This window comes from Phycodurus eques, chromosome 14 (assembly GCF_024500275.1).
Source record: "Phycodurus eques isolate BA_2022a chromosome 14, UOR_Pequ_1.1, whole genome shotgun sequence".
Taxonomy (NCBI): domain Eukaryota; kingdom Metazoa; phylum Chordata; class Actinopteri; order Syngnathiformes; family Syngnathidae; genus Phycodurus; species Phycodurus eques.
Window position 1 is genome coordinate 2,249,529 of NC_084538.1, and position 25,803 is coordinate 2,275,331.

Genomic DNA, 25,803 nt, shown 5'->3' on the forward strand with positions numbered 1-25,803 from the left:
TGTTTATTTTGTTAAATGTATTGTCATAATTGTTTCATTTATTTTGAAAATGTGTTTTATTTTAGCATGTATTCCTTATGTATCTTATTTAATTTATAAAATGGATGTGTCAAATTTTGTTTATTTTAATGGATGTGTGTGAAAATGTACAATTTGATTGGATGTTCATAATTCAAAGTTAACACTTTAGAAATGCTCTAAGAAAAAAAAGGCTTTATACTAAAAAGAAAAACGAATGAAATGACAACAGTCAGCCAAAAAGACAAGTGAATTGAAACCAACACGTAATGTAAATGACCCTTTTTATTTTGATTTTTTTATGGATCCCACTTGGGCACTTTTAACTTGAAATCAGCAGTACGCTTTGAGTTTGAAGGGCTTCCCGGAAGTAGCCGCTGAGTCTGTTTGCGCTTGACTCAGGAAGTCAAAGTAAACCAAGCGAATGTGAAGGCGCGTGCGTGCGCGAGTTTATTAATTAATGTCAGCCAAAGTCTCTTTTTCGCTTTTTTTCAATACCGCAACACAAACACGCTGGAAGTCGTTAACGAAAGAACGAAAATGCAGCCCGAAGCGGACCTTCAGCTCCAAGGTCGGTCAGTATTTGATACGGCAATTTAATACGGGGCAGCACGGTGGTAGCGTCATCGAAGAGGTCAAAAGTCGTATATTTTCAAGATTAAACTTGTACTACCAGAACAAAATTGGATATTTTTGAGAAAAAAAATGTGAATACCACAAGAATAATTTCATATATTTCCAATAAAAAAAAGTTGTATAAGTTAACCGAGTATGACTGCATTATCTGTATGTATGTTTTTCATTTTGGAATATGTAGCTATATTGTAGTATGTTTTGATTTCGTTTTGGTGGGGGGGGAAAAGAGGATTCGAGGGAGTCTCCTGTGAGGATGACAAAACAACAGACCCTCACCTTGATATCCATGGCGTCCGTCAACTTCAGCTCCATGATCTGCTACTCCATACTGGGACCTTTCTTCCCCGTAGAGGTACTTACAGTACATTAAGGCTCTTTTAACTTTCCTAACCCCAACCCAATAGAGTATGGCTCGCTCATCTGTTAACCCGTTGATGGCGCTGACAACACAGCCGCGCTTCACTTGCTGTCCGAACACACTGAATTCCACTACCAAATGAAAGTTGCAATCTTGTATACGTTCAAGAAAAAAAAAAGTTGAATATTTTTGAGGGAAAAAAAGTCAGATATTTTGAGATTTCAGTCGTAGATTTTCCTGACTAAAAAGTCGGGTAGGCCTATTTACCGAATGCCGCAGAAGGTCAGATATTTCTAAAATTGAAGTCAGACGTACTTTTGAGAAAAAGTCACATTTGACATGAAGTCGTATATTTTTGAGAGCAAAGTCGTATATATTTTTGAAAAAAGGTTTGATGTAAAAAGTCACATGTTTTACGAGATACTGTAAAAATTCAGATATTTGTACCAAAGTCCTTTATAGGTTTGAGGAAAAAAAAAAAGTTGGATATTTAGAATTAAAGTCGTATATTTCTGAAGATAAAAAGTCATCTATATCCGAGATAAAAAGTGAGATATTAAAGGTCCCATATTCTGGCTATTTAGACCTCCGTAGAGTGACTCTCGAACATGGACTGAGTACAAAAGTGTCAATTTCATTTCAAAAAACACCTTGGCTTTGTGATTGTCCAGAAAAGGCTCCTCTGAAAGCTACTTCTGTTTGACCCAGTTTTTGGTATCTGCTTTGCCCATATTTGGCTGAGACCGCCCCCTTTCCTCTGATTGGTTGCCTCCGTGTAGAAGACCCACTTGTGAGAGCACACGTGTTTGCTATGTTGGCAGCGCTGGCTCGGGAGCGGCGAGGTAGGCGGAGATCTTCGCTCGTGACCGCGATAAGCTTGAGAAATTCGAATGTCCTGATTTCAGTCCTCTCGGCAGAAGAACATCTGGAACTTGGGAATGAGTCTAGCCTCCACGACTCTTTCCCATAACTTCATTGTGTGGCTCATCCACTTTATTCCTCTATAGTTCCCACAGCTCTGCACCATCACCCTTGTTCTTAAAAATGGGCACCAGCACACTTTTCCTCCATTCCTCAGGCATCTTCTCACGCGCTAGAATTCTATTGAACAAGCTGGTCAGAAACTCCACAGCCACCTCTCCTAGATGCTTCCATACCTCCACAGGAATGTCATCAGGACCAAGTGCCTTTCCATTTTCCATCCCCTTTAATGCCTTTCTAACTTCGCCCCTTACTAATCATTGCCACTTCCTGGTCCACCACACTTCTACCCTCTTCTACTCTCCCTTCTCTCTCATTTTCCTCATTCATCAACTCCTCAAAGTATTCTTTCCATCTATCTAGCACACTACTGGCACCATCAACATATTTCCATCTCTATCCTTAATCACCCTAACCTGCTGCACATCCTTCCCGTCTCTATCCCTCTGTCTGGCCAGCCTGTATAGATCCTTTTTCTCCTTCTTTAGTGTCCAACCTGCCGTACATGCCATCCTATGCCTCTTGTTTGGCCTTTGCCACCTCTGCCTTCGCCCTGTGTCGCATCTCAATGTATTCCTTTCGCCTCTCCTCGGTCCTCTCAGTGTCCCACTTCTTCTTTGCTAACCTTTCTCCTTGTATGATTTCCTGTGCTGTGAGGTTCCACCACCAAGTCTCCTTCTCTCCTTTCCTGCCAGAAGATACACCAAGTGCTCTCCTGCCTGCCTCTCTGATCACCTTGGCTGCAGCGGTCCAGTCTTCTGGAAGCTCCTCCCGTCCGCCGAGAGCCTGTCTCACCTCTTCCCGAAAAGCTGCACAACGCTCGTCCTGTCTCAGCTTCCACCACGTGGTTCTCTGCTCTGCCTTTGTCTTCCTAATCCTCCTCCCCACCACCAGAGTCATCTTACACGCCACCATCCCATGCTGTCTAGCCCCACTCTCCCCTACCACTACCTTACAGTCGGTAAGCTCCTTCAGATGCCATCGTCTGCACAAGATGTAGTCCACCTGCGTGTTTCTACCTCCGCTCTTGTAGGTCACCCTATGTTCCTGCCTCTTCTGGAAAAAAGTGTTCACTCCAGCCATTTGCATCCTTTTTGCAACGTCCCTCCGAGTTCCTTTCCTGGACGACGTACTTACCCATCACTTCTTCATCACCCCTGTTTCCTTCACCAACATGTCCATTACAATCTGCACCAATCACGACTCTCTCTCTGTCTGGGATGCTCAGAACTACCTGGTCTCCTGGACACACAATATATCAACCTTTCTCCTAATCATCATGTCAACCAACTCCTGAGATTTTCCTGTCATAGTCCCAACATCCAAAGTCCCCCACATTCAGTTCTTGGCTCTGTGCTTTCCTCTTCCCTTTCTGCCGAAGAACCCGCTTTCCGCCTCTTCTTCTTCTTCGACTTCGACCCACAGTAGCTGAATTTCCACCGGCGGACGTCGTTAACCCGGCCCACGACCGATCCGGTGTGGAATTCTTTGGACGAACGCCCGTGTTTGTTTGGCAACGTTTTAAGCCGGATGCCCTTCCTGACGCAACCCTCTGCGTTTATCCGGGCTTGGGACCGGCCGGGGGCAGCGCCGCATTTTGGTTTGGCAAAATGTGTCCACGATAATGAAATCCTATAGTTTCAGCATTCAAGTCATATTTTTAAGAAAGTTGTATATTTTTGAGAAAAAAAAGACATCTGTATTTGAGATTGTTAAAAAATGATCATATACAGTTAATCATATTTGATAGGTAGTATATTTATTTTATGTTATAAATATAAATGCTATTAATTTATTAATAAATATAAAAGTAAATGTTATTTGTATGTAACAAATATAACATGTATTTGTTTAAATAAATACAATCTCCTTTTGAATGTTATTTATAATAATTAACCAATTATTTCTGAATATCAAAAATGTAAAATGATTACCCTATTCTTGTTGAATTTTGTCACTTGCGATTTTATTTAACGAGATATACGAATATGAAAAAGACAAATGCATTCAAATTCAGCAGTTTTAGGGGACACAAACAGCTGAATGAATGCAAAAAATATTGCGGGCCTCTCGATCAAGCAGCTCCAAGCGTGCTCTTGAGCAAGCGTGCCAAGGAAGCGTCCGCTCCTTTCAGCGCTCACCGGAGCCCAACCAGCCCGGGCTAAACTAATCATCTGGAGAAAATTCCACAAAATTAAGCCGTTGTGACCGCGCGCAGGATGTGCGTGGCGTACTGTAAACACGGAGGAGATCCCTTGATGGCTGTGCAAATCAGTCATGTGGTCCTCGTGCTTGCGGGCCAATGAATAAACGTGAGAGGCGTAACAAAAGCTTCCCGTCGGCCTCCCAACTCGGTTGCTCTTTTCTGCTCCTCACTGGACAGCAAAACCCGGCACGCGTGTCAATTGGGCCTGCCTCGGACGCACGCGTGTCAGTCAAGGCCTTTCAATAAATGTCATTATTAACGGTGCTTGTGTTTGTTTTCAAGAGGAAAAAGCTGTGATGGATGCATTCCACATTACTAATAATATTAGGAATATGAAACATAACTAAACAAGTGACTTTTTCCAAGTGATTTAAAAAAAAATTTTTTTTTAAATAAAATAGAATTTTAAAAAAATCGCCTCAGTCTGTCTCTGAAGCCCAAATCAGTCGGTCTCACCCCAAAAAACAGGAAAACATTTTTGAAATGTGTTAAAGAAAATAGCACTCGAGAACACTGTACTTGTGGATGCAATCATATATATATATATATATATATATATATATATATTTTATTTTTTTTATTTTTATTTATATATATATATTATATATATATATATATTTTATTTTTTATTTTTTATTTTTTTTGGGAGAGGATAAAAGAATATATGCTTGTGAGTATTGTGATATTGTCTGTCTACATGTTGCGCCACATTTGTGTTCAGATACCCATTGCTTATAAGTGATGGTTAGCATTGATTAGCATTAAGCTAGCGGGGGCCTTCTTAAGGCAAATTTGTTTGGTTGTTTTAAATGCACAACGTGTAATTCGTATAGTAGTTAGTTAGTTCGTATAGTTTGATGGCAAACGTCAACTGCGAATCGCATTAAAGAGCTCGAGGCCTCTTCTTTTTGAAAAATTCTTCACTAGTAAGCAACCAAGTTGAGTTTTTTCACTTTTGGAATTGATTCCAATGAAATTTGGTGCTGAATGAATGTTTGTGCCCAGGCAGAAAAGAAAGGCGCGTCGCAGACGGTGGTGGGCGTCATATTCGGCTGCTACGCTGTCAGCAATTTGATTGGCTCGTTGATCCTAGGCCGATATGTAAGTACAGGACATGTTGGTGTTTTGTTTTCCCCCTCCATGTTATACATATGATTAGATGCACGTTTGATGCTTCTTCGTGTTCTTTTCTCTCACAGATCGTGCAAATCGGCGCAAAGACGATGCTCATCGCGGGACTCTTTGTGTCGTCGGGCTGCACCATTCTCTTTGGGTGATGATCGCTTTTCAATCTGAATTCATATTGGTTTAAATCAGGGCTCCTCAAACCTTCCGTTTTTTTTTTGTTTTTTTTGGGGATCATAACCTTAACGCCATTTAAAACATAGCTAGCATGTGTATCCCTAAATGCTATACAAATTAAAAAGTTGTCTTTAAAAAAAAAAAAAAAAAAAAGTAAGAATGTTCGGAGGTCCGGGTACCCTCGGGGGTACCCGGACCTCATTTTTGAGAACCACCGGTAAAAGGCCTGCTCTCGATTGATTCCTCCCGGCAGGCTGCTGGACAGAGTTCCGGGCGGTCCTGTTTTCATCGCCTTGTGCATCATCGTGAGGTCGGTGGACGCGGTCGGCTTTGCCGGCGCCATGACTTCTTCTTTTGCCCTCTCGGCTAAAGTATTTCCAAACAACGTGGCGACTGTTTTGGTGAGTGTAGACGGCCCTTTGTCTTCGCCAGGCATGTTATTTACACAGCGCGATCACGAGCACTAACGTTGCAGAGCTGTCGTTGCTGGCAGCTGCCTTGGGAAACGCAAGAGAGTGCGAGCATGTGAGCGTTACCGCATGCGGTACTACGGTAGTCCAGCAAACCAGTTCGGTCTGATCAATGGCGAATCCGTCTCATCACAGTTAGACGACAGAGCGTTAAATAGTCACGATTGTCAAAATTCGCAAGACTTCAATTTATACGACAGCTTGTTTAGCCGGCAAACTAGTCGAGTCTGATCAGTTGGGAATCAATCTGGAGTTTATTTGATATCTTAGGAAAAAGAAATGGTAAACGGACTGCGTTCCTTAACCGAAGAGCATTGACGTCCGTATTATTATTGGCGAGCTTTTATTTTGAAGGCGGCTTATTACCGTAATGCCTCGTACGAACAAAATTAGGGGCGGCTGGCTCGACTGCTACTTTATGAGCGGAGGCTGGCTGGACGGGCGCTATATCCCTACTGGGGGCGGGGCGGGCCTTAAGCGTCCTCCTTCACGCGCACCCTTCCCCCTTTTTTCTTTTACGTCCGCATGCCGTCCTCAGCCACGGCAGGAAATGCTCCCAGACAGTCAAGCGGAGCGCTCATCACACGACAACATTTATCGATATTGGAAGTCGGTGCACAGATAAGGCGCGCAGCATTATAAGGCACCCCATCCATTTGGGAGATAATTTGGAGAAAATACGGTATTTTTATTAAATAATTGGTTCATTTGTTTATGGAAGACAGAAAATAGTAAAAACAAACTATTTGACATTTAACGTCGTCATTTAATGGTTGGCTGATTTTAAATTAGCTATACACAATGAAGTAAAAAAAGGACAATGAACGTCTTCATTTATTGAAATAGTTATATATAAAAAATATATATATATATATATATATATATGTATATATATATATATATATATATATATATATATATATTTATATATATTCCCATGAATGTCTTGCTTGAGCAATTTTCCATACACATTTTAACATTAACAATCGTCTTCCTGGTGTTCCCACATAAATGCCGAATTTCTCTCTTTCCCTCCAGGGAAGTTTGGAAGTGTTTACGGGTCTGGGCCTCATCCTGGGACCGCCGGTCGGAGGCTGGTTCTACCAGTCCTTCGGATACGAGGTTCCCTTCATGGTGCTCGGCTGCTTCCTGTTGATTATGGTGCCGCTCAACATCTACATTTTGCCCTCCATCGGTATAACACTTTAGCCGATCCCATGTTACATTTGTTTTTAGTCTAGCTAGTAAACCTAGTTAGGTCTGATCGGTATGGAATGAGTGGTGAGAAAGCAGGGACGGCGAGCGCAGCAAAGTTAGACCTGAGAGCAGGGCTGTCAAACTCATTTTTGGCGCGGGCCGTATCGTAGTTACGGTTTCCCTCAGAGGGCCGTTATGACTGTGAAACCATAAAAATCTTTAATCGCCTCGTCATATTTACACACGACATTTATGAACTAGTTTTGGAATCAGAAATCGAGGGTAATGGGTTTTTCAACTATTGTTCATGTTTGGTTACACAAAAATGCTTACGCTACCTCAACATTACCATTGATGACATGTGACAATTTGAAATTTCGGTGCAGATTTGAACAAGAATCGCGGAAGTTGACACACATGATTTGCCTTCGCGGGGCCACCTAACATCAAGTGGCGGGCCGGATCTGGCCCTCGCGCCTTGAGTTTGACACCCCCGCCTTATGTTCGTCAAACATCGTCAGGCTTCGATTTACACAGCGGCTTGTTTAGTCAGCAAGCTTGTTGGGTCTGATCAATAGGATCTCGCAATCGCCTACTACTTCTCAGACGCCGCTTCCTCCAAGAGCTCCTTCTTCGGCCTTCTGAAGAACCTGCAAGTCATGCTGCTCTGCTACGTCATCTTCACCCTGAGCTCGGGTCTGGGCTTCCTGGACGCCACGTTGTCCCTGTACGCCGTAGAACAGTTCCAACTGTCCACCGGCTACGTGGGCCTGATCATGCTGGGTCTTTCCTTCCCGTACTCACTCGGCTCCCCGCTGATAGGCTTTTTCACGGATAAATATCCCGTGAGTATTAAAAGCCGTCTTTTCTCGCAAGTCGTCTTTTTAAGCGTTCTTCCTTCCCTTTCAGGCAACCAGGAGCTGGTTCATGGGGATCGGAGGCGTCGCCACGGCCGTGGGCTTCCTGTTGCTGGGGCCCGCCCCTTTCCTTAACATACCAAAGTACTTTGCGACCATGTGGAAACTCGACTCGCCTTTATTTATAATGGCCTTTAAAAGTAACACAGATATGAATTCAATGAATTCCTCTTACAAACTCCAGTTAGGTGAGCAGCAGCACCATTTTGAGCTCATTGGCTGGCTCCAAAATAAAGTGGATTACAATAATCCAGCCGAGATGTAATAAAGGCATGGATTATTGTTTCTTCATGCTGTTGTGCAAGAAGGGGCGTAGACGCACAGTACCCGAAATGCTGAAGCGCCAGCTTTTCTGAGCCCGAGTTACAATTTGTAAGGTTTTCAAGACAGGCTTTGGGGTTTTCAAAGTAGGGTTTCTCCAGGGTTGGGCTTTCAAGTCAGGGTTTGTAACCTCGGTTCAGAGTTTTAAACAACGGTTAAGGTTTCAAATTAGGATTAAGGCCGGTGTTGGGGTTTCAAGTCCGAGCCCCTTCATTCATCCTTCCGTGCTTGCTTCCTCCGTTTATCCTTAACGAATCCATTCCTTTGTACCTTATGTCCTTCCTCCCTCTCTCCCTTCCTACCTCCCTAGTTCCCTCAAATGAAGTCATTTCAAAAGTGCCTACCAGCTTTTGGCCTACCCAGTATAAATACAGAATTATGGGGCCGATGCCCGGTAGGATACGTTCTCTGCTGGAAATGCTAACCACGCTACGAGCTATTGCACCTAAAACATGAAAAGGCTAGTGTTCCTAGCGTGAATTACGATTTCAAATGATTAGATTACTTTGCCTTTGATCGCGATGACAAATTTGAGCTTTACTCGCATTAATGACGAAAAAAATAAAAAATCAACTAATTTGAACTCGCTTTGAACTCCTTCAAAAGTAGCAGCTGATTTGCGTATCTTGTTAGCCTTGTGGCCCTTAAGATTTACCCCCGCAAAGGAGGTTAAAACCCGCTGGCAAGCCGGATTATGCCAAGTGCGCATGGCCTCGTTTGGTTCTTAAATTATGAAAACAAGTTACTGTTACAGCGGTGCCATAATATAATCGCAACATTTCACTTCACCGTCGCACGCTCCTCAAATGTACTACCACCTTTTGGACAAGACGTACTTGCACAAACCAACTCTTCAATACTGCTGTTTATTAGTAATACGAGTGTACGCGTTTTATTCTAAGTGTATATGTGCGAATATAATAACGTATGTCCATTCTCAGGGAACTGTGGCTGCTGGTCATCATGCTGGGGCTAATCGGCTTTTCGCTGGCCATGACCGCCATACCCATATTCCCAGAGGTCATAAAGTGCGCCTAGTGAGTGCCCTGGGCATGACCTTTGCATTTTTGCACCCCAAAGGTCGAGAAATCGGTCTCATTGCCTCGGTCCCTCTTTCACGCAGCGACAACGGTTTCGAGGAGGGACTGAGCACTCTGGGAATGGTGTCGGGGTTGTTCGGAGCCGTGTGGTCCACCGGGTGAGTCTCGTCAGACCCGTCGGGTCTGATCAATAGGGGTGTCCGAAACGCAAGGTGCGGCCACCACGCGGACCTTTAAAAAGCCGCACGATCGGTAGCAATCCATCATAAGGCTTCAGTATATAAAGTAGGGTGTTTAGCCAGCAAACGCGTCGGGTTTGATCAAAGACAAATTCATGATGTAAGGTCAGCGACTGCGTAACAAACATTTCAGAACATTAAAAATCCACAAAATTCACAAGGCTGCAATTTATACTGTCGAGCATCCGGTTTAGCCAGCAAACTAGTCGGGTCCGATTAACAGGGAAATCTGTGATGGGAAAGCAGGGACTATGCAACACAGTTAAGACGTCAGGGCATCAAACAGTCCCATTTGTAAGGGTTCAATTCTCCCAGCAGCCTGTTTAGCCGGGGAAGGAGTTGGGTTTGATCTCCAGGGAAAGCGTCATAGGAAAGCAGGGACCGACTACGCAACAGTGTTGGATGTCAAAAAACGTTAAAAAGCAAATTTCATACAGCAGTCGGGACTGACCAAAAATGTCTTTGGGTATAAATAAAATAAAGTGCCTTTGTGCCCCGTTTCCAGGATGTTTTACGGGCCCACCGTGGGCAGCGCCATTACGCAGCGTCTGAGCTTCGAGTGGGCAGCTGCCATCCAAGGAGGCCTGGCCTTCCTGGGTGTAAGTTGAATACATTTCACCTTTTGATTTAGATTTTTACGTTTTTTTTGTTTTTACAAACTGCCCCTCCCCTTCAGTTCCGGCTACATTCTAGCTCATGAGCCAACCTTTAAAACAAATCAAATGATGGCTATCACCTGAGTGGATTTATAGGATCGAAGCGTACTTTGCACTTAGGGTGTGTAAAATGACGTCCCAATGGTTAATGATGTGTTGTGGTGTCCTCAGGCTTTCTTCCTGGTGCTCTATTACGTCTCGCATCCAGCAACGCGGCAAAGGTAAACAACCCGCCTCAACATTAACAATAGATTTGTATAGAAAGGGCCAAAAGTAGCTCTAAACCGGATTTGAAATTATATTTACCATTTACATGTTTTTTTTTTTTTTTTTTACATTTTTCAATTTGAAAAGTGTTTACCAACCTTTGGCCCGCCCTGTGTAAATATACCGTACCTCAAGGTACATATTGTTCACCGAAGCGTTGCTCTCATATGTGAGAGAGTTCCATACTTCACAACAAAAGTGCAAACTCAAAAGTCAAAGACAATATACAGCTTGTGGAATTGAAGTTCAAGACATTTTCCCCAATGAGGAAATACCATCAACTGAATTAAATCATCAGAATTATTAGTTTGTGGTTTGTTTTTCTCTCCCTAGGCTTCCAGACAAGAGGAGTCATACTGGCGAAAGACTTCCACTCCTGGATGAATGAAGCCCTTGTTGAATAGTTGCGTAACAATATTTCCGTCGGAAGAAGGTAGTGTTAATCAGCAGATGAACGTCACATCGCGCACACCAAATGTTCCGATTGTTCTGCACGAGCGTTATTATGTATGACTCAATGTGACAGAAACATTTCTAGGCAATGCATCTTGGGACTTAACAATAAATCTTGTACATATGTAAATGTTAAACGGTCAGCCGGCTTCATTATACGTGTATGTAAAGTAATGGTTTTTGAATGTTGGGGTCAAAGATGACAAGGCAACACAAATGTTGGTAAAAAGTTCTATATTGCATGAAAATAAACGACATTTGTCACAATAATTCTTTGGCCCTAATATGTGCAGTGCAAGCTTCAAAGTGGTTCAATTTCCGACATCCAATTGACAGGAAAGGGAACTTACTTCGTTCTCTAGCTGCTCGGTGCAATACAACTCATTCGTTATCAATTACATTCACAAATTATTCATTTTACCAAGCAGATGCTAACCTTAATAGCGTGTGGCTAACAGCTAGCGTGAAAATCACTCGAGCGTTCCATTTCCTGTGTATATGTTGTATGTTAGTTGAATTACACAAAAGGGTTCGTTCATGTCTCCTTACATGTTAAAAGTTCAAAGCAAGTTGCTTTAGATTATTTGCTATCAGGGAATTTGTTGTGAAATTACAACGCATTGTGTCCCACTTTGGAGGTTGTACTGTATAGAAATTCAGTCCCGATAATAACTAACTTCAAAATGTGAGACATTCTCAGACATTTTTATAGATGGAAAAAAAAAAAAAAATACAATAAAAGTGATTGTCGTCTGCACAAAAACTTGACAAGAAGTGTACCATCACGGGTGGAGTCGCACAGCAACACCTGGCCTCCCAGTCGGTCTCTTCGGGAGGGGACGGCGAGCGGGTCGGCCCGACTCTGTTCCGACGTCCGGGTCGGACAATGTGGCCTGGGATGACGCGGGTAGCGGTGGCGGGGGGAGGCTTTTCACTTTCTGTTTCTTTTTAAGTCTGTGCCAAGAGGGAAATGTACACATTTAATCTCTAAGACATCGGTACCTTGATTTACTGGGGTTTCTGGAAATACGAGCAACTACAACGAGAGCTCTTTCGAAGAATCTGGATACATCATACAAAAGAAGCGGGACTTTAAAAAGCAGTACGGACCTGGCTTCCGTCAACTCTGGCTCTGTGTCGGATAGGGTGGGTTCGGAGAGAAAGCGAAGTTCCCCGGAAGGAGTGATTGCAGTCGAAATCTTGGGAGTGCACAGGACGAAATGTTAAATTATAGTGTCATTTTATATATATATATATAAAGCTTATTCAAGTTACTGTAAAAAGGGATTTGCTCCATCTCTACATTATTATTTAGTACATATGAAACTTTGGTCCAGATTTGAGTATGAATCATGGACATTCAGGCAAATCATTTGCTATTGCGGGCCACGTGGTCTGCACATTAGCGGAGTTCAAGTGACACGACGACGGACGCCGCTGTCGTGTGGCTCTTCTACCTACGGCGCTCTGACTTCTACAAAGACACTACGAAGCCAGCAGCGGCTCGTTGAAAAGGATTTTGCAAGTGGCTGGACATAAACGGAACGTAGCAACAAGAAGACTGTGACATCAGCTCACCCTCGCCGGCGTCGCCCTCTCCACGGCCGCCTCCGCCGCCGTCTCCACGGCCGCCGCCGCCGCCTCCTCGCTGGAGTCTCCTGCACGCGCAAAAACAGCACCACCAAAACTACTGTATACGATGTTTATATCAGGGCATGCGTTCCAGATCCACCCGCAATAGGAGAAAATCCACCAAAAAATTAAATAAAATACTTTCATCCCTTCAAACAACGAAATTGCAAGCATACAATGTATAGAAAATATTGTACGTATTGTCTATGTTAGCTACACTGTGCATGTGGCTTTAAGAGGCGAGGCCCGGTGGCGTGTGACGCCAGCGAGCGTGTGAGTGACTGGGTGTGAGCTGTGGGTGACGGCAGCTCTTGCGTGAGTGCGCTCATTGTGTTAATGATTTGTATTGTTCTGCCGACGTTCAATAAACAGCTGAAAAGTGCATCGGAAACTGCGACTCTTCTTTCCCCGTCTGCGCCACCATAAAGGGTGTTCGCCGCGGCAGGGGAACGCCGCGCCCTACGTACTCCGATCGGCGACGTAAGCGACGAGAAAGTAGCCTTGTTGCCCGTCTGCCAGGCTTCCGAACCACCAGTTGTCGTTGTCCTTGTACAGCACGCGGATGGCGTCGCCGCGCCGCAGCGTCAGCTCGTCCGAGCGGTTGGCTTTGTAGTCGTACAGCGACACCACCTGGAGAAGAGGGCCAGGTGGCGGGTGATCGTCGCAGAACAAGACTCGCGTCCAATTAGTAGTAGTCGTCGCAGTGGCCACTTACCACATGTTGAGACGAGTCTGCCGGAGGATTGTAACTAGGAAGTGACTGCAGAATGACAAATATTGAAATTAGATGCCAAAGAGGCAGAGTAAGCGAGTTATTTAAAGGGGACATATTATGTCTAATTGACTTTTTTTGCACAAATACAGCAAGCCCCAGCCCATTTGCTATTCGCCGGAGCATCGATGCATCACTTTGTCAAAATTGTCATAGAAATGGCGAATGTGAAAATCGTAACGGGTATGCTTCCGGGTTGCAAAGCGGTGACATACACGCCAGCGTCCTTGCACTTCACACTTTGAAATGAAATCATTTTGGGAGCCTGGTTTTTTGTTTTTTTTTGACGGGTAAGGTTGTAAGATGAGTGTTGACAAATGACAAAGTGTTTAACGGTTCATAGTTTGGGGTACATATTTAGTGTTTAGACTTTGAATATACTGTCGGCAAATATAAACATTTTTAGTGGGGGTATCCATTACTTGCATATTTTCATAATTCGTTCATCTCTGTTGTCTGATTTCGAGACGCACTTCTTCCTTTCCGGGGCGCGCAACTCTTTACCTATTGACTTGTTAAACGTTCGACACGCGCAGCAGATCCTCTTCAATGCACTCGATACGCCCAAGGTGGGCCGCAACATTCCAGCGCCGCGAGCTGGCCGTCAATCAGCGACACGCGGATGTGACGACAGCACCACAGGTTTAGAATGTCGCCATGTAAATCGTGAGTGAGATGCTAATTTCCCAAAAGGTGTTTGTGGGCAAGCCGTTCTGAATATGAATTTCAATGAATTGTGACCTAACAGTGCGGCTAATTTACATCATAACGACGCCCAAACCGGGTTTTCTGCACACGTGACTTGGCAACAAGAGCCACCGTTTTCAAATGTCATCTGGACCGCACAGGAACACTGTCACGTCAAAGCCAAAACGCGAAGCAGAGCGGCGGCGTACGAGCAGTAGCTGCTTGCAGCAGAGGTGTGGGCTGGACAAAAAAACGACGGAAAACTAAGCATGTTATTAAGACACCTGTGAACTGTTTTAAATGTTCCATTCCAGACCCATCCACGATAGGTGAAAATCCACCGGTCTCCTTTAAAAATGTATGAGATGGCGTACTCACTGTCTGAAGCGTGCCCTTTCGATGTGGCCCGACTGGACTGAAGCCGCCCAAGAGAGGAGGGAGCGAGGCATTGGATCTTATCTGAGGGTGCAAGGGAAGCATTAAGCTCCCTAGACAATCTTCCACATTTCGATAACACACGTGACCTTGCTTGAGAGCCGGGATTGGATACTCCTCCCAGCAATCACGCACATGCAGTAAGCTCCAAAACAAGAGCTATATCAAAAGCATATGCATTCGTAAAAGTAATAACGCGCCGTTTCGACGCTGTAAGACAATGTTTGGTATTGTGTTGTCTGTGTGACACTGACTCTCGTAATTAAGTAGCCAAAATATCTGAAACATATCTCGGTAGGATCCAGTGCCGTCGTACACCACAGCAAACCGCTGAAATTATGTCGTTAAATTAATACCGCTGACAGTGTCAATCACAACTGTGCATCCTCATTAAGATGGTGTGTACCTAATGAATTGGCCACCGAGTGTCTATCAGAGCCTTCGCAACGGACTACGACAGAGGGTTAGGCAGTACGAATGAAAATATGTACCGTGCTGATGTCAGAAAACAGGCTCCGACCTGTCACAAGACAGAAAATGAGAAATTAGTTCATTCAGTTATTCTTGTGATAGTAAATCAGGGGTTCAAAGCTTTTTGGGTCCAGGGAACCATTACAGGGGATAAATATTTCGAAGGACCCCCCCCCCCCCCTCATAGTCCTGACACCAATTCAATATACCGACCACCCCTAAATGCTATAGGAATTAAAAAGTTGCCAATTTTATTTTTTTTAAGGAAAAGAGTTCAAATGTTATAAGAATAAAGTGTATACCCCCTAAAAAAAAAAAAAAGGCTTAATCTTTACAAGAACAAAGATTTATTTCGTTTCGGTAAAAAGTCTTAAAGACTGTAAATCTTAAAAAAGTCTAGACATGAGAATAGTCGTATTCTTTCAAGATAAAGTTGTAATATCGAAGTCAAAGTTTAACCAAGGAAGAAAGTGATATCTTACAAAGTGAATTTATATATATATGTATATATATACAAATAAAATAATATGTTCGTAATATTATGCCTTTCGTTCTGGAAAAGATGCCTTTATTCACACAAAAAAAAACTACTACACTTTTGAGAAAACATGCTTTTATATAGGAATTTATTCCTGCCATACACCCATCGTTCTAAAACATAATTTATGCAGGGATGTCAGATTTATGTTATGATACGTCACTAGCTTGTAAATGGCGCAAAGCTGGTGTAGGGAGGAGTAATTGGTTTATTATGTTTGTTTTATTGGCACACCAGTTCTCACATTTAGGTACGCGCTTGTTAAAATGATACGACACAATTGTATTGAAAATATGTGGACCCTCAAGCTACAACTCAAGGACCCCCAGGGGCCCGGGGACCCCAGTTTGAGAACAACTTGAAGTAAACTGTACCTGGCTCAAAAGATGAAGACCTGCGATGTGGTTCCTTCAAAAAACAAACAAAACAAAACATAACATAGTAGTACCATGATGTTAAAAGGTCTAGAATGGGGGCGGATGTAGTGTATATTTACAAGGACAGAATCCATTTGCGCTTTAACTCGCTGCATTTTCAACGCCAGCCTGGTGGTCTGGCTCAACTGGTCCATGGAGGCGGAGACCGGCGTGCTGTGGAGCTGGTCGGGCGTGTTCGACGCAGACCTAAGCTCCTTCGTGCGGCGCCCGTCCAACTGGGAGACTGTGAAGGGAAATAGCCCGAGCGTGACTGCGTGTGGTTGTGGGGAAACAGAAAGTCCGCAACCTGGTTAGGGCTGCAATAATGCCCCCCCCCCCCAGCGAAAACTATCCGTAGCTGTTCGCAAAGAAATTGATTCGTTTGCATAATGTTGTACTCTTTCCGTAATGCCCTAGAGTGCCACAAGATGGTGCAAAGGTTCTGGCTAATAAGAAAGTAGTAATTAGTGTCAAGGACGGATTGTATATTGAATATATTTTATTATGATTTATTACTTCAACAATGTAATAAATCGCAACTGAGAGACATCTTTGCATGTTGTCATTTGCTTTTTCTATAACCGAGGGGGTGAAAAAAATGATTAAAACCAGAAATCGTGTTTTTGTGGAAAGAAATTGTAGATTTGAATTTCAGGGCATAGCGCGTGAGCCCTACCTTTGCGGTCGTGCAGGTAAATGTGCACGGGCTGGCTCTCCCCGAAGGCGCAGAAGGCCACCATGTTCTCGAGCGGGTGGAAGGAAACGCTGCACAGGGCCGAGCTGTAACAAAGCTCCGAGTACACGGCCACCTGGTCGCCGGTTTCCGCGTTCCAAACGTACGCCATTCCGTCCTCGCTGCCGGAGAAGATAAAGCTGCCGCAAGGCGTGAAGGTGCCGGAGATCCTCTCCCGCCTGTTGGTGGCTCCCGTGTACTTTTTCATTGTCATACTGAAACAAACAAATATTACGGTTATGATTCGAGAGACGAGCAGAGGGAGCTGTATGCAAACCGAGAGTACAACAATTTCAACAACATGCAATGATAATGTGACAGTGTTCATATTTTTCAACAGGTAAACTGGAGTGACTTATTTGAATATATTCTCTTTTTTTAATTCTCCATTTAGACAAGTGCTGTAATACTTGTATTATATATATATATATATATTTTTTTTTTTTTTTTTAAATTAATTAATTAATTTATTTATTAATTTTTTTTTTTTTTTTTTTTGGAATCTCCAAGACCAATATAGGGTGCCCTAATGAACCTTAAGGATGAACTGCAGTCTGCAGTCTTACATTCTCAGATCCAAGGTCCTGAGGACGTTGTCTTTGGCATGAATGAGGAGGCAGCGGCCGTTTGGATGGACCTGCAGCATGTTGATGGGGACCCCCTTGAGGTCCGCTTCGGTGTGAATCTGGAAGGTGACAACATGAAGCGTTTGATGCAAACCTTTATCCTCACTAAACTGAAGTTAGGGCTGGGTGAGTGATTCATGGATTTTTTTTTTTAACCAGGTACTGTAGTTCAAAAACCATCACCGCTAGCATGCATTGCTAACACTAACAACATGGCTAGGTAAGTACCTTCTCCACACACCAGTGACGCCAAGGCTGCTGCTCGCCATCTCTTACTGAGGTCTTCCACATGATGACACTTCCCGTGTTGTCTGCCGAGAACATCCTGTGTCCTGACATTTTGCAAAAATCAACATCATTCAGGGTCCAAGCCAAACGTGGTCCAATAGACCATTTCATCATGTTTGTAAACAACGGGCTCCAGGGAATTGATGGACTCCTGCTGACTGGTACTGAAACGATGAAAAAAAAAATAATTGCTTCTTTTTCCAATTTCCTAAAAAAAATTAATCCATCAGAATTTGTGGTTAAGAAGGATTAACCAAGTGGATATGTTATAAATAGTACAGAAAAGACTGTGGCATAGGAGCTATTTTTAAAGAGACGCCTCCGTCATCGGGTTTGTGGAAGACATTTTCTCACAGGTATGTATAAAATGTTTTTTTTTGTCTTTGAGTAATTGTGCAAAACCTAACGGCTCGCCTGCTAGTACACGACAGCGCACCATCCATTTCAGCTTCAAAAGAGCACATGTAATTATGATGATCATGTTAACTACTCTATGTCCAGCACATCAAATTTTTAATCAACTTACCTGTTGAAATTTAAATCACGGCCGGCGTTTTGTCTCCCTTTCAAGCAATTTACCTTGCGTAACATCATCTTTTCGACTCGCACTTCCATAATTTAAACTATGGCGATACAGTAGAGGAGAAGGGGAAAATCATCACTCAAGCCATTCATTTGCTGTCTTTTTTCAATGACATAGAAGGGGTTGTTTTCTCGTGGCGCCATTGGCGAAAGCTAAGGCTTATGCCACCCGGACGTAAGTGTGACATTCTGAAATGTCCTGTACCTTCCGCGTCAAAACAAATGGTGTTGATGAAACCGCCGTGGGACTCGAACTCGCGCACGAGCAGGCCGTTGATGTCATCGACATCCAGCCGCCACGTTCGGACCACGCAGTCGTAGCCGCCGCTGACCACCAGGTGCTGTGCCGCCGGGTGGTACTGGGCAGAGTACACGAATGACGGGTGCGGCAGAACCTTCCGTGCGGTTGGGAGGAAGTGCTCCACATCCCACTCCCTGAAAAACAGGTCAAAGTGCAAAGGTGTATTATTGGGTCAAGTCTAAAGTTTGATTTCATAGTGGCCTTCCCTCTTATACTGTAGCCATTGTTTGAATTAGTTGTCAGCTGTGTTGTCCTTTTGAAAAATAAATAAAAACAGACCTCCTCACCTCACATAACATTTTCTCAAATAGCGGTTCTCACTCTAATAAATGCCATGCTTCAATTAATTGCCATTATACATAGTGGTTGGGGGCGTTGCCCATTTGAACATGAAAACAAAGAGAGCAGAAGTTCCTCAAATGGTGGCTGTCCCTCCAATAGATAAAGACACAGACTCAGATAACATTTCCTGAAATGCCTTAGAGGTGGGGACGAGCTTTTATTGGGTGGGCTAGTAACTGTTTTAAGTATTGTTCACACAAGTTAAGGTTACGAATCGCACCTGACGGTTCCGTCGGAGGAGACGGACAAAAGACGTCTGTCGTCAGCGGACCAGCACAGTTCGTAGACAATTTTAAGATGGCCGCTGAAGGCAGCCAAAGGTTTCCCAGAGGGAATCTCAAACACTGCAACGCAAATGATCTTTATATTAGTGACGATTTGTGTTAACAGAAGGGAGGTTAAACTGAGAGATGCCACTCACCTACAACAGGGAACAAATCTCTGTCAGCACACGCGGCGGCGAGAAGTGTCCCGGCGTGAGAGAAGAGCACCGTCAAGCAGCCCATTTGACCTCCACGGAACGCCAGCATGGGCTTGTTGGGAATCCGACACACCTTTAAAATGAATTTTGAAGTTATCTTCATTCAAAAACTGTGCTTTTCTTTAAAAAAAAAAAAAAAGGGACATTTTTAATGGACTCCAAACCTTTGATTGGTAGTGTATGAAATGATCTATGAATCACCGAGTCAAAAACATTAAATGGCATTTTTTACTATTAATATTAGTGTTTTGGGATCATTATAATCCCAGTTTTGGGATTATATTTGGGATTTAAAACTATTAATATAGGCAATTTAAAAAAAAAAAAAAAAAAAAAAAACTTTTATTTTTATTTGCTCCTTTCACAAATGTTTGCTATTCGCAACAGGTATTGTTCCCAAAGCACCACAAAGTGTGAGGGTCCACTGCATTATTGACACCCACCTGGCCGGGAAGTCTGCTCCACTTCAACGCCGGAGGAGACTTCTCTTCCCCATGTGGCGTCGAGGTCCTCTTGGTGGCGCCGTCCTGCAGCTCGCTGTAGGAGGTGCTGCCTCGCTCCTCCTGCAGCGCCATCATGGAACGCATGCTCGGGTCCACCTGCATTTATTTCAAAACAATAACCACGTTGTGTGTTTATGTCTTCAATTTTGATTCATTTCTGACACACATACTTAAACTGAATTGTACATAGGAATGCATGATCATCTATGATCATAACGTATAGTTAAAGGGGATGTTTATTTAAATTGTTTGCCGTCTAATTGAGGGATGTGTTTATTTTTTTCATAAGTGGACGACAAGCTATTTTTTTCTTCTTACGTACGTGCTGAGGTAGCTTGATGCCTTTCACGGTAACGTAGAGGGTGGATGCGTATTTGACGCGCGAGTAATGCCGCCACCACTCCACCACCTCGATGGTGTGAGGCTGCCTCTTGGCCCAAGTGGGCGGGCAGTAGAGCTGTAGGCGGATTTTGCTTCCGGTGTTCAGTACGCCATTGGCACCGACTGGCTGAAAGTATAAAATAAAATAAAATAAAATAAAATAAAATAAAATAAAATAAAATAAAATAAAATAAAATAAAATAAAATAAAATAAAATAAAATAAAATAAAATAAAATAAAATAAAATAAAATAAAATAAAATAAAATAAAATAAAATAAAATAAAATAAAATAAAATAAAATAAAATAAAGAAGGCAATCTGTATTTTATTTTCACAATTAAAAGCAGGGTGGGCAAACGTTTGTGCTCAAGGACCACATTTTATTTTTAAAACAGATTCTCAATTGTAAATGAGGTATATAAAAAAAAAAAAAAAAGTAAAATAAATAATAAATATAATAACACACTTGGTTAGGCACACACTCTGGAGAGCCAGCTATTTGTATACAACTAATTCAAAATAAATTTTCCATGACGGGTCCCCTTTAAATAGCAAAAAGCAAATACCTTCAGGAAGGCCCATGCAATCTTTCTGAATCCTCGTTCATGTTTCTCAACATCAACGTTGGCTTTGGCTTCCTCCATAGTTAGAAAGTCCAAGATCTTTGAAGGAAGGAAGGCAACCACTTAATGACACATTAAAAAAAGGCTCTGAAGTTTTACGAATGGGAGTCTTCTGTGTGTGTGTGTGTGTGTGTGTGTCACCTCAAAGAAGAGGACCACTCGGGGGCTTTCGGGGTCCCGCCCGACAAAGTGTGCGAAGGGCTCGTTGAAGATGATCTGTTCCTTCCACTCGGGTACGACCGACTTGTTCTTCTTGAAGTCAAACGGCTGCGTCATGATGGGCAGGATGTGGTCCACGCCGTCTTGCTCGTAAAACGACGACACGGGACGATGGCTGAAGTGCAAGCATACAAGTGTTGTATTTTATCAGCGTTAAAGTTCTTGCAAAGTGAAAATATGTCCTGTATATTTGACACACCACAGACAAATGATGTAAACAACCCCGCCAATATGTGTATGAAAAATCAAGCCATTCTCTCCGCTCTCAAATGCTGTGGGCGTGTACTCTGAATGTGTGAAACCACACCCCGCTGAAAATAGATGCTACTTCATCAAGCAACTTTCTTATGCCTACACATGCCGACATGCTTGAGACATGAAAATATAACCGCTTAATCCCTCCGGTGGCTGGAATACATCCCACCGTGAGAGGCGCTAGGCATCAGCGAGCACGTGAGCTAAAAAGGCTTCCAGGGATCCTCTTGGCCAGAGGAAAGGCAGCAGGCAGGTCCGGGACTTTAAATAACGACACTGCGCTGTTCTGTAAATTGTAGCGCACAAGGAAGATGCATTTTCGGTATGTCGGCATAGCTAGCTAGCTCGCTCACTGCACGCCGAAGTGGGAGAAAAGGGCCGAGCAAGCGTGTCAATGGGCGCTGTTTTAGCCAAGTCCAAAAAATGTGATAAACTGAAATGGTGAAAAACAGTTTAATGCTACATCTCTGCAATTCAGTATTACCTAGTTCTCAGTCTTTGCACATTTTCAGTAATCATCTTCAAGCGTGTAATGCATTTAGAAACAAATCTAGGATTTCACGTCACGGGGTCATTGATATAAAATGCGTCTGTAAAGTATTCACAGCACTTGTTTCACATTTTGTCATTTACACACTGATTCTAATATGGATGCAACTCTTCTCAAAATACTACACACAACACACCCCATAAAAAAACTAACATTTTAAACAATTACTTGGACATAACGTAAGTATTCACAGCCTTTGCCATGTAGCTCAATGCTGAGCCTAGCTGGGTACATCCTGATCCCAATGGCCATCCTTGAGATGTTTCTTCATCTTAATTGGAGACCACCTGTGGTACATTCAGTTGACTGGACATGATTTGGAAATGCACTCACCTGTCTAAAGAAGGTTTGATTTTGAATGAATCTGCAAAAACCTGGCCTGAGCATACTGCAGATCTGAAGAATGGCTGTTCACCAACGCCGCCCGTCCAAATTGATGGAGCTTGAGAGATGTTGCAAAGAGGAATGGCCAAATGTAGGTGTGCCAACTGTGTGGCAACATATTCAAAAAGGCTGGAATTGTTACCAAAGTGCATTCAAAAAGTATTGAGTAAAAGCCGTGACTACTTCCACACATACTATTTCTTATTTTTGACATTTTTAATAGAGCTGCAAAAACAGCCAAGTAACATTTTCCATGTTGTCTTTGTGGGGGTGTTGGGTGTAAAATTTTGAAGGGAAAAAAATTTATGTATTCCATTTTGAAAAAAGGCTGTAAAATGTGGAAAACGTGAAGCAGGCACTGTGAATACTTTCCAGATGCACTGTATATCTGAACTAAACGTTTCACCTGTCTTGCTTCTTGAAGTACTGTCCCGTGACGTCATCCACCACGTGGACCTTCACCATCGGATGCGAGATGCGCAGGTCCGTCTTGAGGCCGTCCGTTCGATGCACGTACACCCCCAGCACCAGGCCGTCGTTTTCATCGGAGACGACGGGCTTCTTCTGCACCGCACTGATGCTTCCGTCCTCCAGTGCTGAAAACATCGGTCGAAATTACGGCATCGGTGGCCAAAACATTACGTAGACGACCTGGTGAGATACAAAAGGTCTGTCTTTACGAAAAGATAACTCGGGTGGTAGATGCAGTAATGAATGTATCCCACTGTAATGGGATTCTCTCTATATGAGTAGACAATGATGACGGGTTGCATGGTGGGTCATTTCCTCCAAAATTCAATATTGTAAATACTGCATAATATAAAACAAAGGAACAAACAAATCAAAATGTAAAAATGAAATTCTGACATTTCATATTTTGTAATTGTACTCAAGCTATTTAATAATTTTGTGATCAATTATTTCAGCGCTGATGGGTGTATTTAATTACATTGTTAATGACTGAATGTTATATGCATTTTCATTTATTGGTATCTATTTGAATAAGATTTGCAAATATTTAATGGAATATTTATTTATTTTATGACATTTGTATTTTTGGGGGTTTTTTTGTACCGTTGGTCCTCATTTGGTTCATGGGGAAGCTGGAGCCTATTCCGGGTGACTTGGAACCAGAGATGGGGGGTTGTACCCTGGACCTTTCGCCAGGTATTCACAGGGCGCATATAGAAAAAGAAGCATTCACGCTCACATTCACACCCATGGTCAACCGCGAATCTTCAATAAAGCTGGAAAACACGCAAACAAACTCCATAGAGGAAGGCTGGAGCCCAAATTCAAACCCCGAACGCTCTACAATATAAAACGTATTATTTACTTGACTTTTTCTTCTTATTCTTCTTCCTGTCTTTGGAGTCATTTTCGACATCACTGTGCGGGTCATGATACCTGATGTAAAGAAGCTCAATCAATAAATAAATCAAAATGAAATATCCCCAAAAATATGAAATCTTAAAATAGCAATGTAAATCAAAATAAGGCAAGAAAAACTCACCCAACGTCCGATTCGGTGGTGGCAGATTTCAGCTTCTTCTTTTTCTTCTTCCCAACGTCCTCACGTACTAGTGTCTCTTCGTCTTGTGGCACCATCTGCTGCTGGTACTCCCGCAGCAGCTCGTCATCATCCTTGTCGTCGTCTCCCTTGGCGTCATCTTTCCGTTTTCCCTTCTTACTCCTGCGTCTCGCTTCCTTGGGTAAGCCATCCGCTTCCGAACCAGCGGCTTCGTCGGGCAGAGGCCGGCCGGGAAGCTCCCTCTTACTCTTCCGCTTGACTTTTGATGGCTGAGTGTCCTCTTGGCTTACGCCGTTGTTGACTTTTGTGGCAGTTTCCAGATGATGCGTAGTGTCGTCATCGGACTCCCCGTCCTTCTTGAGACGGAGGGTCTTAAGAGTCGGAATCTGAAGAGAAGGAAAATCATTTGTCCAACATTTTCTGGAAGAATACTATTAATAGAAGCAATTACAAACAGTTTTAAGGGGGCACCTGTTACTCACAGATTTTCAATATTCGTGTCAGGGCTTGATCTCCAACCCCCGTATACCAGTATACCAAATGTCTTCACTCATTATCAAAGTTGTTGTTTTGTCATATTAGGGAGGTTAACTTCTTTTTACAATTGTATGACAGCTACTGGAGGTCGACCAGCAAGTTTGCATTCTATAACATGCAAACTAGGTTGTATTATGAGGCAACAGCAGTCAAATCCAACAGAATAATGATTTACCACAATGCTCTCTTTGCTTTCTTGGTTTTTCTTCTTGGACTTTTTCTTATTTGGCTTATCAAACGTCTCGTCCAATCCGTCCTGGGTGTTTGTCCAGGTACTCTCACCTGTAATGTAATTGGAGCAAGTGGACAACATCAACAGTGTAATGCAGACTAAATGACTCCACGTACAAATAGACTGGCTGACACGTTATCAGGTTACAGAAAATTCTAGCATGCTAATATGCATTCAAATCTCTAAGGAGTGTGTACAGCACCTTGTTGAATGTACGCCTCCAAGAATCTGGCCAGTTTAAACCAGCGTATTTCAAACCTTAGTGTAAAAAAGTATTCCCGAGACCAACTAACAATATAAACAGTATCCAAAGGGGGAACCCCAACCATAGTCCACACATGTAGACGTAGCTTTGAGTGCTGAACCGTAGCTGTAAACACTCATAAAAACGATTTTATATATATACAGAGAGAGAGAGAGAGAGAGAGAGAGAGAGAGAGAGAGAAGGTGTGACGTCATGGTGAAATGTATATATATATATATATATATATGTATAGCTACGCTGCTATTACACTTGGAAATAAATATGGGAAATTTGGGGGTGCCCCCAAAAATCCAAACTTACCTACATGCATCACCAAAGTCTGTCATTTAGCTAGCTACGTTAGCGTGCTAACGGTAGCTTAGCAAATAAAAGCCGGGAGCTACGTCATACGTAGGGTCAAAAGCTTGCCCTTTTTGACGCTCAAACGACCTCCTGGTGAACTCTGGCCCTGCTGACGTCAAAAGACGGTCAAAAATACACTGAACGCTAAGCTCACCACAACAAAACGCGTTGGGAAGGTAACTAACTGGGTGAGTCTTGCGTTTAGTCTAATGAATCACTGTATTTACAACACCGTGCACCGTCAACAAACTACAACTTAGGAAATGGGTGTTTTAAAGGACACATGTGATTTCGGCCGGCTCCGAGGCTGTTCCGCTTATCCCATCCGCACACACCTCCACGCAGCTTCGTATCTGTTTTATCGGCGTAACTTTCGGGTACTTTCCTCCAACTCCGTGTGATTTATTCGGCCAAAAGTAGCGCGACAACATTAAAAACACTCCAGCGTTGACATGGCTGCGGGAGAGACGCGTTCCTTTTCTTCTTCGTCTTCTGCTTCCGCATCCTCGTCATCTTCTTTGTGCTACTGCCCCCAGCAGGACAGAAATGGGACTAGACGTCTACCGTCATTCGAAACCTTTTTATTTATTTATTTTATTTTGTATTTGTGAGAAG

At 43.1% G+C, this 25,803-nt stretch overlaps 2 protein-coding genes across 7 annotated transcripts; one reads left to right on the plus strand and one right to left on the minus strand.

Annotated features, from left to right (window-relative positions):
• The first annotated feature begins 421 nt into the window (after window positions 1-421).
• slc18b1 (solute carrier family 18 member B1) lies at window positions 422-13,085 on the plus strand. Of its 2 annotated transcripts, XM_061695839.1 has the most exons (13): window positions 469-589; window positions 882-1,006; window positions 5,205-5,300; window positions 5,399-5,472; window positions 5,755-5,902; window positions 7,010-7,166; window positions 7,775-8,013; window positions 8,078-8,169; window positions 9,348-9,443; window positions 9,530-9,604; window positions 10,191-10,284; window positions 10,513-10,562; window positions 10,942-13,085. In XM_061695839.1, the coding sequence occupies exons 1-13, from the start codon at window positions 559-561 to the stop codon at window positions 10,994-10,996; spliced, it is 1,332 nt and encodes a 443-aa protein (XP_061551823.1). In that variant the 5' UTR covers window positions 469-558; the 3' UTR covers window positions 10,997-13,085. The 2 variants fall into 2 exon arrangements, with proteins under 2 accessions (XP_061551824.1, XP_061551823.1); XM_061695840.1 differs by lacking the exon at window positions 882-1,006 and having other exon boundaries at window positions 422-589; window positions 10,942-13,084.
• Window positions 11,285-25,693, minus strand: ahi1 (Abelson helper integration site 1). 5 transcript variants are annotated; one of them, XM_061695834.1, is made up of 25 exons: window positions 25,524-25,693; window positions 25,151-25,294; window positions 24,525-24,631; window positions 23,795-24,198; window positions 23,618-23,688; window positions 22,688-22,877; window positions 21,015-21,207; window positions 20,817-20,912; window positions 20,191-20,376; window positions 19,809-19,964; window positions 19,306-19,438; window positions 19,105-19,228; window positions 18,447-18,676; window positions 17,600-17,703; window positions 17,312-17,430; window positions 16,689-16,960; window positions 16,093-16,256; window positions 15,971-16,004; window positions 15,079-15,107; window positions 14,531-14,611; window positions 13,409-13,453; window positions 13,161-13,323; window positions 12,640-12,719; window positions 12,172-12,260; window positions 11,285-12,015 (listed from the first exon to the last, which is right to left on the minus strand). In XM_061695834.1, exons 2-25 carry the CDS (start codon window positions 25,170-25,172, stop codon window positions 11,844-11,846), a joined length of 3,264 nt encoding a protein of 1,087 aa, XP_061551818.1. In that variant the 5' UTR covers window positions 25,173-25,294; window positions 25,524-25,693; the 3' UTR covers window positions 11,285-11,843. The 5 variants fall into 5 exon arrangements, with proteins under 5 accessions (XP_061551818.1, XP_061551819.1, XP_061551820.1 ...); XM_061695835.1 differs by having other exon boundaries at window positions 25,147-25,693; XM_061695836.1 differs by lacking the exons at window positions 24,525-24,631; window positions 25,151-25,294; window positions 25,524-25,693 and having other exon boundaries at window positions 23,356-23,688; window positions 23,795-23,823.
• Between the last annotated feature and the right edge of the window lie 110 nt (window positions 25,694-25,803).

Bases quoted from the DNA above. Each gene is read 5' to 3' on its own strand.
- slc18b1 (XM_061695839.1), top strand. From the start codon at position 559: ATGCAGCCCGAAGCGGACCTTCAGCTCCAAG. The intron at 5,301-5,398 runs GTAAGTACAGGA...TTTCTCTCACAG, and splicing joins CGTTGATCCTAGGCCGATAT to ATCGTGCAAATCGGCGCAAA. The intron at 10,563-10,941 runs GTAAACAACCCG...TTCTCTCCCTAG, and splicing joins CATCCAGCAACGCGGCAAAG to GCTTCCAGACAAGAGGAGTC.
- ahi1 (XM_061695834.1), bottom strand. From the start codon at position 25,172: ATGACAGACTTTGGTGATGCAT. The intron at 23,689-23,794 runs GTGAGTTTTTCT...TCTTTACATCAG, and splicing joins ACCACCGAATCGGACGTTGG to GTATCATGACCCGCACAGTG. The intron at 21,208-22,687 runs GTGAAACGTTTA...CTTGCACTTCAG, and splicing joins TACTTCAAGAAGCAAGACAG to CCATCGTCCCGTGTCGTCGT.